This window comes from Cucurbita moschata, unplaced genomic scaffold, assembly GCF_002738365.1.
Source record: "Cucurbita moschata cultivar Rifu unplaced genomic scaffold, Cmos_1.0 Cmo_Scf00044, whole genome shotgun sequence".
Lineage (NCBI taxonomy): Eukaryota > Viridiplantae > Streptophyta > Magnoliopsida > Cucurbitales > Cucurbitaceae > Cucurbita > Cucurbita moschata.
In genome coordinates this window covers 2668425-2682581 of record NW_019268560.1, presented here as the reverse complement: position 1 = coordinate 2682581, position 14157 = coordinate 2668425, and the positions used below count along the sequence as shown (strand labels likewise).

The following is a 14157-nucleotide window of genomic DNA, read 5'->3' as shown; positions in this document are numbered from 1 at the left end:
AAACTTTGAGGGAAAGTTCGAAAAGAAAAACCTAAAAATGACAATATCTACTACCCGTGTGGACTCGGTAAATACAATACAATTGAGCGAGCAAGAACAAAATTGGGTGGAAGATGGATGGCTATTGTATTCAAATTGGTGTTTCTCACACTAATGATTACATTGTACAAACTGAAGCTCAAATGTTGAACCAAAACATTCATACATATCCAGATGAATCTGATGTTTTCATCTCAAACTATGCTATAAAGGAACTGGTTGTGAATCCTATAGACAATCACAGCAGAGTCTTTGACAAGAAATTGAAGGGTTTCGATAAATTTCTTCAATATTACTCAACAATCTATGGCAATGCAGCTTTGTGCAACGGTTGTGCTGTCAATTTGGTTCACAAATGGGTTTATCTTCACCCAGACAAGTGAGAAAACTGATGCCAACAGTACAGACCACAGAACAACAATGGTTGGAGTCCGGTTTTGGCGACCCATGAGACCTTTGAGGAATGGATAGAGATGAAAAATCACCCAGAAGGCAAAGAATACCTTGCCAAAAAGAGGTCCCCAGGCTTCATATCCACCATTTAGTGCATCGGAAAATCCAGCAATGACACCGACCATGTTAACAACAATAAGAGTTGTAGGAGGGATCAAAAGTGTTGTCCATTTCACCATGTATAGCTCTCCAAACTCGGCGTCGTCAGCTGCCTTTGCAGTAACTGTGAAGTTGGTGTCCACACCAGCTAACATCTTTAGGAATCCTTGGAAAACAGCAAAGAGATGGGCCGAGACGCCTCCGATGACCCAGAATTGCTCATTACGCCATAGATCTTCGATGCTAACACCACTCCAACGCAGCTCAAGAACACTTGTGAGAATGATGGACAAGAAGAGACCCAGAAAAAGAGTACTTGCTAGGTTTGAGAGCTGCATGATGTTTAGCAAAAAAATGAGGAGAAGACATACAGAAGGATTTTCACTATAATACAGTCCCAAAAGTGCAGCAGGAGCAACACAATTCAATTTGGGCATTACCAAAGACTATGAACAGACATGGCAAGGAGATGCTTCTTAAAGTATACATTTGGTGGATTACATTTGAATATTTTCATGCATATGTTAGAACAACAATGCGAGGGTAGATATACTTACCGTTGGTATGATAAATTTTCCTGTCAGCAGGCAGATTGCAGGCAATGAGCAGTACGCAACGAGAGGGAGGGAGGTGAAGGGATAGACAATGGTGTTTATGTATGCCATTCTTTGGAGCCATTTGAGCCGACCGCCTGCAAATCCATACCATAATGGACAATGTCTACTGAGAAAAATCTCAACAGATCCAAGTGCCCATCGAAGAACTTGGTGCAGACGATCAGAAAGGTTAATGGGTGCTGATCCTTTGAATGCTGGCCTCAAGGGCATGCAGTAGATGGACCTCCATCCTCGGCAATGCATCTTGAAACCCGTTAAGATATCCTCAGTGACTGAACCATATATCCAACCAATCTGAAAAGCAAAACCATAAGCCCAATGATGGTTGTATTGACTACGGATCATATTCATGTAAAAGAGAGAGACAGTGGTAGAGCTCAAGTCCACCGCTAGCCGATATTGTCTGCTTTGGCCCATTACGTATTAACGTCAGCCTCATAATTTTAAAACACATCTGTTAGGAAGAGGTTTCCACACCCTTATAAGGAATGTTTCATTCTCTTCTCCAACCGACGTGGGATCTCACAATCCACCCTCCTTGAAGGCCCAGCGTCCTCGCTGGCACACTTCTCGGTGTCTGGCTCTAATACCATTTTTAACGGTCCAAAGCGGACAATATTTGTTAGGGAACGGTTTCCACACCCTTATAACCGAGGTGGGATCTCAGACATACCTCTTTTCCCCAGGCAGTCTTCTCTTCATAACCACAGCTAATGACATGAATTGCTTCTTTGATCAAAATCGATGAATTTGCAGATTCTGCAACTCCTCCATTTTCCATTAGTGTCGACTCAATAAATACAGAAGATAAGCCAAAAGTTTTCTCAAAACTCAATTGAGAAATTAGCATGGACCTCTCGTACTCATCATAATCTGTAGAACAAAACCAAAACTAGATTTAATGACAAGCCGGAGAACTACTGCCTTCAGTTTCTAGAACAGTATTCCTCCAAGATTAGACTTACTATCTATTTCCCTGAGGTTAAAGATTGCAGCATCAAGCTCTTCTCTTTTTACATCTCTCTGAATCTCAGTCGGGTCTTTTGATATCTTCTTGGAAGGACAACAGCACGCACAGCAGCCACACCAAGAGCAGGATGATGAGGATGTCTTAGATAAGCTAGGCATAGTAGGAGGTCCGTAGCCATAAAGAGCCTGTCTATTAAAAACACAACCTGTACCCACGTAAACTGGTCCCTGGATGCCATCCAATCCTTTCATGTTGACCTGAAACAAAAATGAAGATCCTCAGAACAGGCGAGCCTCAAGACTGACTAAAGCAGGGATCAAGAACTCAGAAGAGAGTGATCATATATGCTCTTAGAAAATAAAACTAATTTAAACTCACATCAAAGAAAACTGTGTTGCGATTAGCATATCGATCACTTCGATCAATGCCATCAAACCTCTGAGGAAATTGAACGTAGCATACATCTCGGCCTACTTGTGGGTCCATTAAGAAACACATTGCCTCACGTATAGCTTGGCTATTGTTAACATAGTGATCACAGTCAAGATTGAGAATGAAGGGGGCGTTTGTGAGGACTGCAGATACTCTTACCTGTTTAAGGAAAAATATTTTTACAACTTTGATGTGCCTGCAAAAAAAATACAAGTATGATAGATAATTGAATACCAGAGCATTTTCAGCGCCGGCTTTTTTGTGATGTTGGTAACCAGGCCTTTTCTCTCTGGAGACATAGACTAGTCGAGGAAGTTCATTACCCTCTATGTCATGGGCGCCAGTATTGCCAAGAAAAACCTGAAACAATTCATCCTCAGTGATTGAACATTTTGATACAATCCAAAATGAACCCTTTCTATTGAGGTAGGGGCATTCAGGGAGTCGGACATTTCATGCACAAGATAATTTGGCATTAATTTGGCTTAGAAAATTAATCAGTCAAACAGAAGTGGAACATTCTTCTGTGTTAGTAGAATAACGCAACCAAATGAGTCGTGTTTAACCTGAATCATTCCAGGGTGGTCACGTGGATTATTTCCAGGCCAAGCTGTTCCATCTTGCATGAACCAGCCTTCATCTGGCGTTTTCTGAGCCTTTGCTACCAAAGCATTGACTCGTACTTTAAACTCTTCATAAGCTCTCTGCCACGAATCAGCAGACTAATTGTTAAATAACTGTTTCCGACCATTCATTTAATACATGATATATTTTAAATACAAGCCACCCACCGCTAGCCGGTGTTGTCTCTTTTAGGCATTCCCTTCAAGGACTTCCCCTCAAGATTTTAAAATGCGTTTACTAGGGAGAGGTTTTCACACTCATATAAGAAATGTTTCGTTCCCCACTCCAACTGATGTGGGATCTCACAATCCACTTCCCGTGGGGGCCAGGGTCCCCCTGGCACCCCAGTTCGTGTTTGGCTCTGATACCATTTGTAACAGCTCAAACCCACCGCTAGCAAATATTGTCCTCTTAGATTTTTCCTACAAGGGCTTTTCCTCACGGTTTTAAAACACGTCTACTAGAGAGAGGTTTCCACACCCATATAAAGAATGCTTCGTTCCCCTCTCCAACCGACGTGAGATCTCACAATTCATGAGAATGACTATCGAACAAGAAGCACAACGTGAAGAGGAAGCTTGAGGTTCTTACTTTCATTGCTCTACGTTCCTTGACAAAAGAAGGTTGCACTTTATCTTTCAAATAGTCTATTTTCTGTGAGAAGTAAAACTCAGGAGCTCGGGGTTCAATGGAAAATTTCTTGCAGAATGGAACCCACTTTCTTGCAAAGTCGGCTGTCTCAACAAGAGATTCAAATGTGAGCATAGCTGCACCATCGTCAGACACATAGCAGGAAACTTTATCGACAGGATAGTCCACAGCAAGGATTGAAAGCACGGTATTGGCAGTGATTAGTGGAGGTTCTTTCAATGGATCAACGGTACTCACAAAAAAATCCACAGCAGCAAGCTGGGAAGGTTCTCCCTCTCTTTCAAACCTGACCTCGAAACAGATAAACACAAACGATACCACATCAGGAGCATTAAATTGAAGCACCCATACCCACCACCTTTTTCGTTATTCCATATTTTATCCGACATTTTATCATTCTTCCTGGCCTACATGGTACCCAAATAATCTTTTACTACAGCCCAATTACCATGTTTTTTTAGAGTGACGAAAGGGGCACTATGAGATCCCACGTCCGTTTGGGAGGAAAACAAAACATTCTTTATAAAGACCGTTTTAAAAATCTTGAGTGGAAGCCAGAAAGGGAAAGCCCAAAGAGGACAATATCTACTGGCAGTGGGCTTGGGCTATTAAAAATGGTATCAGAGCTAGACATCGGGCGATGTGCCAATGAAGAGGCCAAGCCCCGGAGGGGTGGACAAGAGGCGGTGTGCAAGCAAGGACGTTGGGCCCTGAAGGGGGTGGATTGTGAGATCTCACATCAGTTGGGAAGGAGAACGGAACATTCTACTTTAGAAGAGTGTGGAAACCTCTCTCTAACAGGCATCTTTTAAAGACCTTGAGAGGAAGCCCAAGAGAGAAAGCTCAAAGAAGACAGTATCGAATTATAAAACCCAAAATAGTAATTATAAGAATAACACTCCCAATTTACTTCACAAATACGTTAATAAGTTTTGCTGTCTTGCTCCTACCTGGCCGATAATCTGTCAATGAATGTGTCTCTGCACACGGGAGACCATTTAGGGAACTGATCCAACACCCATGAGAAGGCAAACCAGATTTCGCATATGATAGAAGTAAGCCATAGACCAAAAGCACTATCAACAGGATTTGTTATTCGATACTGGAAGAAAAGAGCTAGAATGATCAATCTCATGATTATCACAATTCTGTATGGTGTTAATCTACTGGATGGAATTGGATAAACTGAAGAAAATGTGTGTGTAACCGCAGCCGTCTCTGAAATCCTGGAAGAATAAAAATCACATTTTTCGTTAAGTTGATATGACTTAATATCATATCATCAGAAGAGCGTTATTCTGGCCCTTTCTCTGACAAATTTATAACATCAGCTTACATTCTCCTCAGAAATACGATGTCAAAAAATCCAAGCCACTTGCAGATATGAAGGCAGTTTAATAGAAAAGCACATCAGCACACAGAAACCAGCTTTTAGCTCCAATCACGCATTCAAAAATCAGATTAAAAAAACCAAAACCTGGTTGTACTTACTGTTTCTCTTCCATTTGTTGTTGGGGAGGAATTTGAGCTTCCTGTTCAGTCTTCACGGTAGGCCTTTTCTTTTTATTCTTCTTATCCTTCCAACTCTCTACTCTGTTCTTCCAAATTGGGTTCCCAGATTCATCATTCAATTCTTCACAAAAACAGGAAGATATTATTAAGAATAGGAACTATATTAAAGGCTCCCAACGTGATTGAAGAAATCAATATTCATTACCACTATCCACTGTTGACACACTGCTGATATGTCTAGCGTGAACTCCAACGTCCTAAGCAAAAAAAATTGAAAAAGTTGAGAAATAACTTCGTGAGGAGTTGAACATATAGGAGATTAAATACTAACCACCTGTAACTGGGTCACAAGCATACAAAACTGACGTAATAAATTTCACCTGTGAATGACTGAGATGAGATGCCGTTGTGTTTTCATCTCCTGATCTCTTCGTATCAGCATCCATCAGCAAGTTCTCTGAAAATTCAAAACATGCAAGCAAATTCAGAACCACTGGAAAGACAAGAACCGCTTATTTATTGATATCAAACAGTGCGAATCATAGGCTTGTTTAAACAATTCATAAAGTATTAGCAAATCAAACTGGGATCATACTAATAATAGTTATAACTCCCTGCATGAGAGTATCTAAGACTATTACAACTCTCAAACAATATATGGTCAATCACAAATTAACACAAACTGGAATAGAAACTCCACTGAATGAAATTCAAGTTCCTGAGCAGTAAAAGCGTAAGACCTCGTAATGAAAGCAACAGGAATAGTTTAGCAATCAGAAGATACCGTCAAATGGAGACCCACAACGCAAGCAAACATTTCTGCCTTCCTTAATATCATACTGAACGCAGACTCTGCAAATAGGAAAATGGCACTCATGGCAGGCGACGAATGCCTCTCCATTGGCATCAACACCGACTGGCTCACCACAAGTGTGGCAAATGGGAACATCAGAAACCATCATTGCCCTTTCTTCGGACACCCGTGATTCTGCAACCCTAAATCAAAGATTAGCCCCGAAGTCTCTCAACCCAGCGCTTGTGGGTGGATTTTAAATGGAAAACGCAAAACCCAGATGGGTCGTATCGATCTGTGCGAGAGGAGGGGTGAGAGCATTTTAGAAATGGGGAGGAATTGAGGGTAGTCGTTGGAAAGTTGGTTTCACCCATCTGCACGGAGAGGAAGAAGAGATGAGAAGCAAAGTGTGTGCAGAAACAGATTTGAATTTTGCGGGAAGTGTAAGCAACAATTTTGTCGGGCAGAGTATGTCCTTGATTTGAACTACTAACAGACGATTGTGCGCCAAACCCCAACATGAGAAACCAGAAAGCAACCCCACAAACACAGACAACCGGGAGTCTGTGAATCTTCTAATTGAAGTGTACTCCTTACTGGAATTTGAATCTTCTTCTTTCGAACAAGACCCATGAAATGATCATTGTAATGAAAACTGTTGGCGGGAAAAATCAAAACTTGGCTACTGTTGGTCGATGGATTGGTTAACCGTTGAATTCATACGAATGATCAATGAAGTCTGTTTAGTCGAGCTGAAATATCCTGATTTAACAAATTACCCTTTTGGTAGATTTCAATAATAAATAATGAAAATTTGTTGGCAATAGTGTAAAAATTAAAAGATATTATTTTCTAACTATATAAAAAATTAAAAACATTATTCTTTCCATTTAAACCATTTATTTTATTTCAAAATACATCAATGGATTTCCAATAGAAATAGAACGTGAGATCGGAAGCTGGCCTCCAATGGGTTGGATTGTAAAATCCCACGTCGGTTGGAGATAGAAAACAAAACATTCCTTACAAGGGTTCTTGCTTTGTTCACACATCTATTCAGAATAAATATTCACGAAAATGAATATTCTCGGCTAGTTGAAGCTGAAAGGTGCGTGAGGTTTCCTGGACGAAAAGGTGACAAGGATTGTCTCCATACCGTTGAATGAGCCATGGAAAAGATGAGAGCTGTTGGGGGTTGAATCCAAAGGGCAACTTTTCCGAGAAGAGTGCTGATAATATGGAGATGGGCGGGGAGATGATCAGGTCCTCCTAGTGTTCTTGTTATGCAATAGTCTTTGGAAGGCCCGTCTGCCTCGTAAGATGAAGTTTTGCAGCTATAAATTCTAAACAGTCGGACAAACCTATGACAAGGGGGCTATTACGAGTTTCTGGTGTCTTTTCTGTCACAAAGCTGCTGAGACAATTGCACATTTGATATGGAAATGCATGGTGTTCATGGATTTATGGCGGCATTTCTTCCACTCTAATGTTTCTTCGTTTTGTGTGACTGGAATGAGTGGTCGGCCGCGGACCACTCTGGCTGGCTTAGCCATGGCACAGTGATCAGAGCAGGTTCCAGGTTGCTTTGCGGGTGCTTTATCATGATTTTTAATCAAAAAATATTTAAATAAAAATAAGAATATTTCAAATAGCCTTTTCAAGTAAATCTAGTGTCAAAGTTGTGTAATTTTGTGGTGAATAGAAGCATAGTAATTCTCAGCAAATGCTTACTCTTGGTCTCAAAATTGTCTGTAAAGGATCTAAAATCAGATGCTTTAAATATAAGAACAGCAGCAGGTTCATAATTCCTCGGATTTCTTTCTAACCTCTGATTCTGTGGGAAGGCACCACCGATGGCTTATGCAACATTATATACCTTCACTACCTTGCTGGTATCACAGACCACAAGGTTTTCTGTGTCAGATGGAGTAGTACATAGCCAATTCACCTGCAGAAGGTTAAATTCCAAACTTAGAAACTAATTCATAAAAGCACAAGTAATGAATAACGATATCGATGGTGACATGCAACTATCAATAAATAACAACCTTTTTGTTCAGGTCGATGTTCAAATGAAGAATTTTGTTGTTGTTGCTGCTGCCAGCTTCCCCAGCATCAGGAACTCCAGACCAATTCCATAGCTTTACGCATTTATCATTCCCACCAGAAACTATGAACTTCCCTTTCTCCCCAAATCGAGAAAATGCCCTGAAATTTTCCACTTGGTAAGGGAGATCCGTCATGCTGCAGAGGAGGAGAAAGAAATTACTTACACACAGGACACAGCTGCAGAATGTCCACCAACAGTATAATCCAAATATAACCTCTTTCTTCCACTTTGCTCTTGGTTATCCCCATCGCAAGCTGCTGTAACTCCCTTAGATCTAGTTTGTGTTCTTTTACTAGTTTTTGTGGAAATCTTTGATTTCTCGGATTCAATATCAATCACATGAACAACACCATCACCCCTTGCAACCACACATATCTGGCCCAATCTGTCCACCATATTAACTTCAGGAACTACTATTGCATGAATAAATGCAGGATTAAAACATTGCCCTGTGTTACTGGAAGGGTTGTTGTCAGGGATGTCTGTTGAAGGATGAAAACGAAAAAACAATGCAAATATTAGCAACAGTGAAGTCTTATATGAGTGTGTATTTTACATTATCTGAACAGAAATTGGCGTACTCCTTACGACCCAAGTTTGAGTTCTTGTAGACATTGTTATGAATTTACATAAAACCCAAGGGGCCCTATGCCCAACTTCTGCTCCTAACTTCACGGCAGGATCAAAGAAAACTTGTACAGGCAAGATACAAATACCTTCCAGGATTAAAACTACGACTAGTATATTGTATTTATCCATAAACCAATTCCACTTCCACATGCGAAATAAGCTTTCAGGCTAGAATTCTAAACACTTGCATGATTCACTTTACAGGAAAATGAAAATCAAGTTCTGAGGAATATAATAATAGGCAAATGAGGCCCCCGACTCTCTACACTTATGAAAGAAAATTAGCAAGGAATGTTCGTACAACTGTCTTGGAGTCGTTATTTTGGATAAGTCACTGTTTAAGATGTGGGGTTGAACAAATTAGATGAACTATGCTCGAAAAGAAAAACGGGCACACAAGTGCAAACAAAATGAAAAGCATGGAATAATAATCACATAAACAGATGGGCTGCATAAGTACGAACCAAAATCAAGAACTTTGATGGGACGTCCTCTTGAAAAGTCCCACATAATGAGCTTTGAATCAAGACCTCCCGTAATAACTGTATAATGCCGGAATTGTAAAAAAGCAGTCAGATACGAATGGTGAGGCTTTCAATTATTTAAACATGGTACAACTTGAAACATAAACAATGACGATACAGTATGAGAATAACAAGCAGCAAAGAAACCAATGTTGTAGGTGACTCCGAAGTCGCAGGAAAAATCAATTCAAACTTGTGACACGTTATCCCCCAACATTTATAACTTCTTATTGTTCAGAAAATTCTAAGAGCGATAGTCAACGCAAGAACAACGTCCATAAATCCTCAATATATAGAACTTGAGTTTGATTCTCTCAAATTGGTACCCTCTTCAATAATGTCTAGAGGTCATCCAGGGACTGTAAATACATTTGCATGGGAAACAACATAGACAATAAATACTAACTTTCTGGCCAATGGTAACTGGTAATTGTAGACTTGGTTTACTCTGTTAAGCATTTGTCTATCATATTCCTAGAAAACTCTGAAACCTCCGGATCTAAGATCCTACAGCCAACTTCAAGTTGATGGACAAATTGTAATACATGGAAATTGAAATACATCTTTCATGTGAAAGAATAAGAAGTCTTCTCTTGACCTCAAACAATCACTCCAAATCCAGATTAACTATTTTAAGATGTTTTTTTCTTCACAATAAGCAACGAAATATGCAACAAGAATAGTATATCTCAGTGAAGATTTAGACTCGAGCATAAGTATTAGACAGAAATCTTGAAACTGGGATATTTTCAGTTTTTTTTTTTTTTTTCAATTGCAATGAGATGAAGCCTCTTGATAAATAAGCTCTCTACTTTGGACCTCTCCAAATCCAGAACAAAGATTAAGGGTATTAATAACTCATAATTCAATATGTTTAGCTACTTCTAAACAATGCAGATTGGATCACAGATTGGATCACTGAAGGTTAGAACGTTGAGTTTACCTTCCCAAGGTCTCCAAGGAAGGAACTGAACACTGCTACAGATCTAAATATATGGTTTAGGATGCAAGGATGAGATCCATATAACAAAATTAAAAAACTGTAAAGCACATGGGACTAGAATGGATTACAGAACCCTGATTTATTAAAGAAAAAAAAGCTTCAAGATACAAGAAAGGATACACTTGTATGGCCAGATCTTAATGTTTTGTATAGGCAATTCTGGTGAATATCAATGATCTGCCATAAAGAGTATGATCAGTATCTAATCTAACAATTTGGAATAGCAACATTGTAAAACCATTACTTCTGCATTTTTATTACTAAAAGGAGTTAATTCGTGCATGCTTGAACACAAGAATGAGATGGGACAAAACAATTTGTAACTTACTACATCCGTTATGTCAGAAATGGAAAAATTATTACTATGTATGATATATCAACATTCATTATCATGCGAGGGAAGATAAAATGGCCAAATAAAAGCTTCAATGAACTGCCTGCAAATGAGTTGATCAGATTTTGTAGAAAAAAAAATTATATGATCAAAACTTCCAAGCTCACTGTCACTCAAACAGACATAAGAAAGCAACATCTGCTTAAAAATGCTGTAGATAACTGATGCCAGAAATTTCGGGTTCTTATGACAAGCTATACTCCGATAAAAGAAATTTCATTACATATTACCACTACCAGAGCTCATAGACCTGTTCCATCATTTACTTGAACTGAACTAAAATCAGGAACAAAAATATACCAGCGTGCTCATTTGAATTCAAATCCCAAGAAAAGAAATCACAGTAAACTAAAGATGCTGACCTTAACATCACCGCCATCATCGGCAGCAGCCAGAAAAGAAGATTTTGGGCTACAAGAAACCTGCATGGGAAGAAATTTTGACTCTTGGCTTCGGATCCTTTATTTATTTATTTATTTATTTTAATTCAGAAAAAATATTGGATTGTGAAACAAGTCTCCACACCTTAAAGTAAAGAACTTGACAAAGGAAGAACTTATTTCCATCATTAAACATGCAAATATAAACAACTTACTGATCGCCTCTACCTGATTTATCTCCTCTTTGTTGTAACTATAACTCTCCAATGGTTTCGATGATGTGGCCTCCAAAAGTAAAGGAAAAAATTAGTCGACAGTATAGTAACCATTGATAAATTAAAAGTGTAAGGGACAGCATCGAAGTGATATATAATTTCATATATGAAAGACACAAAAACGTGTCCAAAATAGACAGCAAGTAATATGCAACTTGGGAGGAGTTGTTCTTTCCTTTAAAATACAAATATATTTTTAATAAGTTTTTAACATTATGAAACTTGCTTACCTGATGGACATCAAATGACTTAATTTCCTTCCCAGAGGAGATGTAGATAACATCTTCATTCCCTGATAAGAAGGGTAGAATGGATCAGCAAAAAACTATATAAAAAAACAAAATATTTCGAAGTTATGTTGGATAGGATGACATCATTTCAATCTTGAGAAACCACTAAACATTTTAAGCCGGTGGCTATGACTTACAGATCATTGAGACTTAAACAAAGGAATAAATGGTAGAATAATGGACCTTGCTTGAAACATATGGATGTAATAGGTTCTTTTCCTACTTCCATAATGGATACCACATCTTTGCATCTCATGTCAAACCAGCAAACACAACCATCCTACACACTCCAGAAAAATAAGATGTCACCAACAGAACCAAGGAAGCTTATGCAACCTACTGAAATTCAATACAGTAGAAACAAGGAAAGATGACGCGAAGGCCATAAGTAAGTCTTACTCTACCTCGCCTGAAGTAGCGACGAGGCCAGGACGGTCATTCGAGGCGATGCAGCACGTGGCAGTGCCTTTGTGGCCTCTCAGTCGTCTCGGCGGCGCCTCCGTCATCGTTGCCTCTCTTCACCTTCACGAATTGGTCCGCTGCAACCGATTGCCAACAAGTCGCCGATGATCGTGAACTTGGGTCTTCTGGGCCGACTCTGGGCTGCTTCAGTTTCGGCCCAAACTTACTCAACTTTATGTTTCAAGATTTTTAAGTATATAAAAATTATTATTTTTCAAAACTTTTTTTAAAATAATATTTTACTGATAAAATATATAATTATTTTTTCAAATAAATCCTTGTTGTCTCCCAACGTTAAAAGCAATTGCAAATTGTGCTTTGAAATTGAAAATTAAGTAGAAATTAATTTTAAGATTTATTATATTTATGGATGATATGGCTAACGTTCCTCGGTTTATAAACAATAATACTTTATTAAGTACGAGGTGGACAAAAACAATAATACTTTATTAAGTACGAGGTGGACAATATCATACCATTGTGTCCATCTAATAATTCCCAGATACTTATTAAACAAAATTGAAATTTCATTACAAAATTTGGGTAGAAACATGGGACGACGAAATGGGATCATCTAACGGTACAGGCCACTGCATAAGCCCAGGATCTGATGTGCTCTTTCATGGCCATACTATCTTCAAACGGAGGCATCTTCTTCTTCTTCATCTTCCTCCCCCCTCTCTGGTACTGATTCCCGCCGCCAATTCTCTGTTCAAGCAACCAACATTCACAAATCTCCTTCACAGCATCACTCAGATCCATCTCTCCGACAATCTTTCTCCTCTGCCCCAAACACCCCCATCTTCTTCCTCTGCTTTTTCTCCTCTCCTCTGTTATTATTAACCCCAACCCGCCGCCGGTTTCATTCGTCTTCTCGTCTACAATATTCCTCTCCTCCCCAACATTTTGCTGATTTTGAAAAATGGGTGTCGCAATTTCTCCTCCCGGAGGCTCAACGAAGTCGTGTTGAGTAGGTTTTTGGACGACCGGCGGCGGCGTTCTGTTTGAGAATACAGTGGCGAAGAACCAGAGAGAATCCAAATTCTGTAGAACCTGCTGGTCTTCCATTGTATTCAGACGCCCAAAATTCCAATGAAGCTTCAAAACGATTATTAACAACCAAGTTCCAGATGGATGAAGTTAAATGACTAAACTGCCATTCTGTTTACTGAGATAATAACTTAATTCTTTTGAGGGTAATATAGTAAATTCGTGAGTATATGTTATTCTGTGCCGTGAGAAACCATGGACTTTTTGACCGACCGTTCGTAACACCGTCAAACTAAACGGAAAGTCGTTCAAACGGTCGAAATAAAACATGCAAAACGACAATAATTACATGTTTCTTTGGAACGTGGGCCCCACTTTCCTCAGAACGCGAAGCAGAGCGTGCTTTTGTGGGAGTTGAAGTTAATCTATCACAAACTAATTATTAATTATTATAAAAATAAAAGTAATAAACCATCACCAACCTTTTTTTTCTAAATTAAAATTAACAAATAAAAATAAAAATGAAAAGGCCTCAACTTTATGCTCAAGAATCCATATTTAATTTGAAATTTCTCAACTTTTCAGCTGGGAAGTGAGATGTTCAAAATCAGTATATATGTTTTTGTTTTTATTTCTTTTTTTATTTTTTATTTAATTAAATTATAATTTCGATAATTGATTAAGACATATATCCTCGTTCGTAGTTCACTAAATTAAAAAATAAAGTAGAAAAATGAGGTCTTTTTTATTTTATTATTATTGTTAAAAAAAAAAAAAACTTATGACCTCAATTTTAAATACATATATTAGAGTCGATAGCAAAAGAATATTAAACATATAATAACCATCACTTGAAACAATTATTCATCATTTTTTTTTCTAAGATATACAAGTTGGATTATTTTTATG

General features: G+C 38.6%; 2 protein-coding genes across 2 annotated transcripts; both read right to left on the bottom strand.

The window, feature by feature from the left end:
- Window positions 1-106: 106 nt before the first annotated feature.
- Window positions 107-12396, bottom strand: LOC111434060 (cellulose synthase A catalytic subunit 8 [UDP-forming]-like). Its single transcript, XM_023071352.1, has 24 exons — window positions 12201-12396; window positions 11980-12076; window positions 11737-11798; window positions 11460-11516; window positions 11214-11273; window positions 10578-10634; window positions 10398-10440; window positions 9395-9472; window positions 8464-8782; window positions 8239-8398; window positions 8067-8138; window positions 6182-6398; window positions 5778-5854; window positions 5603-5654; window positions 5377-5518; window positions 4836-5111; window positions 3826-4171; window positions 3177-3314; window positions 2845-2970; window positions 2557-2769; window positions 2174-2435; window positions 1882-2081; window positions 1149-1502; window positions 107-923 (listed from the first exon to the last, which is right to left on the bottom strand). The coding sequence occupies exons 1-24, from the start codon at window positions 12300-12302 to the stop codon at window positions 336-338; spliced, it is 4098 nt and encodes a 1365-aa protein (XP_022927120.1). The 5' UTR covers window positions 12303-12396; the 3' UTR covers window positions 107-335.
- Window positions 12397-12692: 296 nt separating this feature from the next.
- LOC111434099 lies at window positions 12693-13335 on the bottom strand. The gene has a single exon (XM_023071398.1). The coding sequence runs from the start codon at window positions 13324-13326 to the stop codon at window positions 12829-12831; it is 498 nt and encodes a 165-aa protein (XP_022927166.1). The 5' UTR covers window positions 13327-13335; the 3' UTR covers window positions 12693-12828.
- Window positions 13336-14157: the final 822 nt, after the last annotated feature.

Excerpts from the sequence above, each read along its gene's own strand:
- LOC111434060 (XM_023071352.1), bottom strand. The coding sequence starts at position 12,302 with ATGACGGAGGCGCCGCCGAGACGACTGAGAGGCCACAAAGGCACTGCC. Across the intron at positions 5,855-6,181 it reads TTGTGGGTCTCCATTTGACG|AGAACTTGCTGATGGATGCT; the intron begins GTATCTTCTGAT and ends TTGAATTTTCAG. Across the intron at positions 5,112-5,376 it reads CAACAAATGGAAGAGAAACA|GATTTCAGAGACGGCTGCGG; the intron begins GTAAGTACAACC and ends TTATTCTTCCAG.
- LOC111434099 (XM_023071398.1), bottom strand. The coding sequence starts at position 13,326 with ATGGAAGACCAGCAGGTTCTACAGAATTTGGATTCTCTCTGGTTCTTC.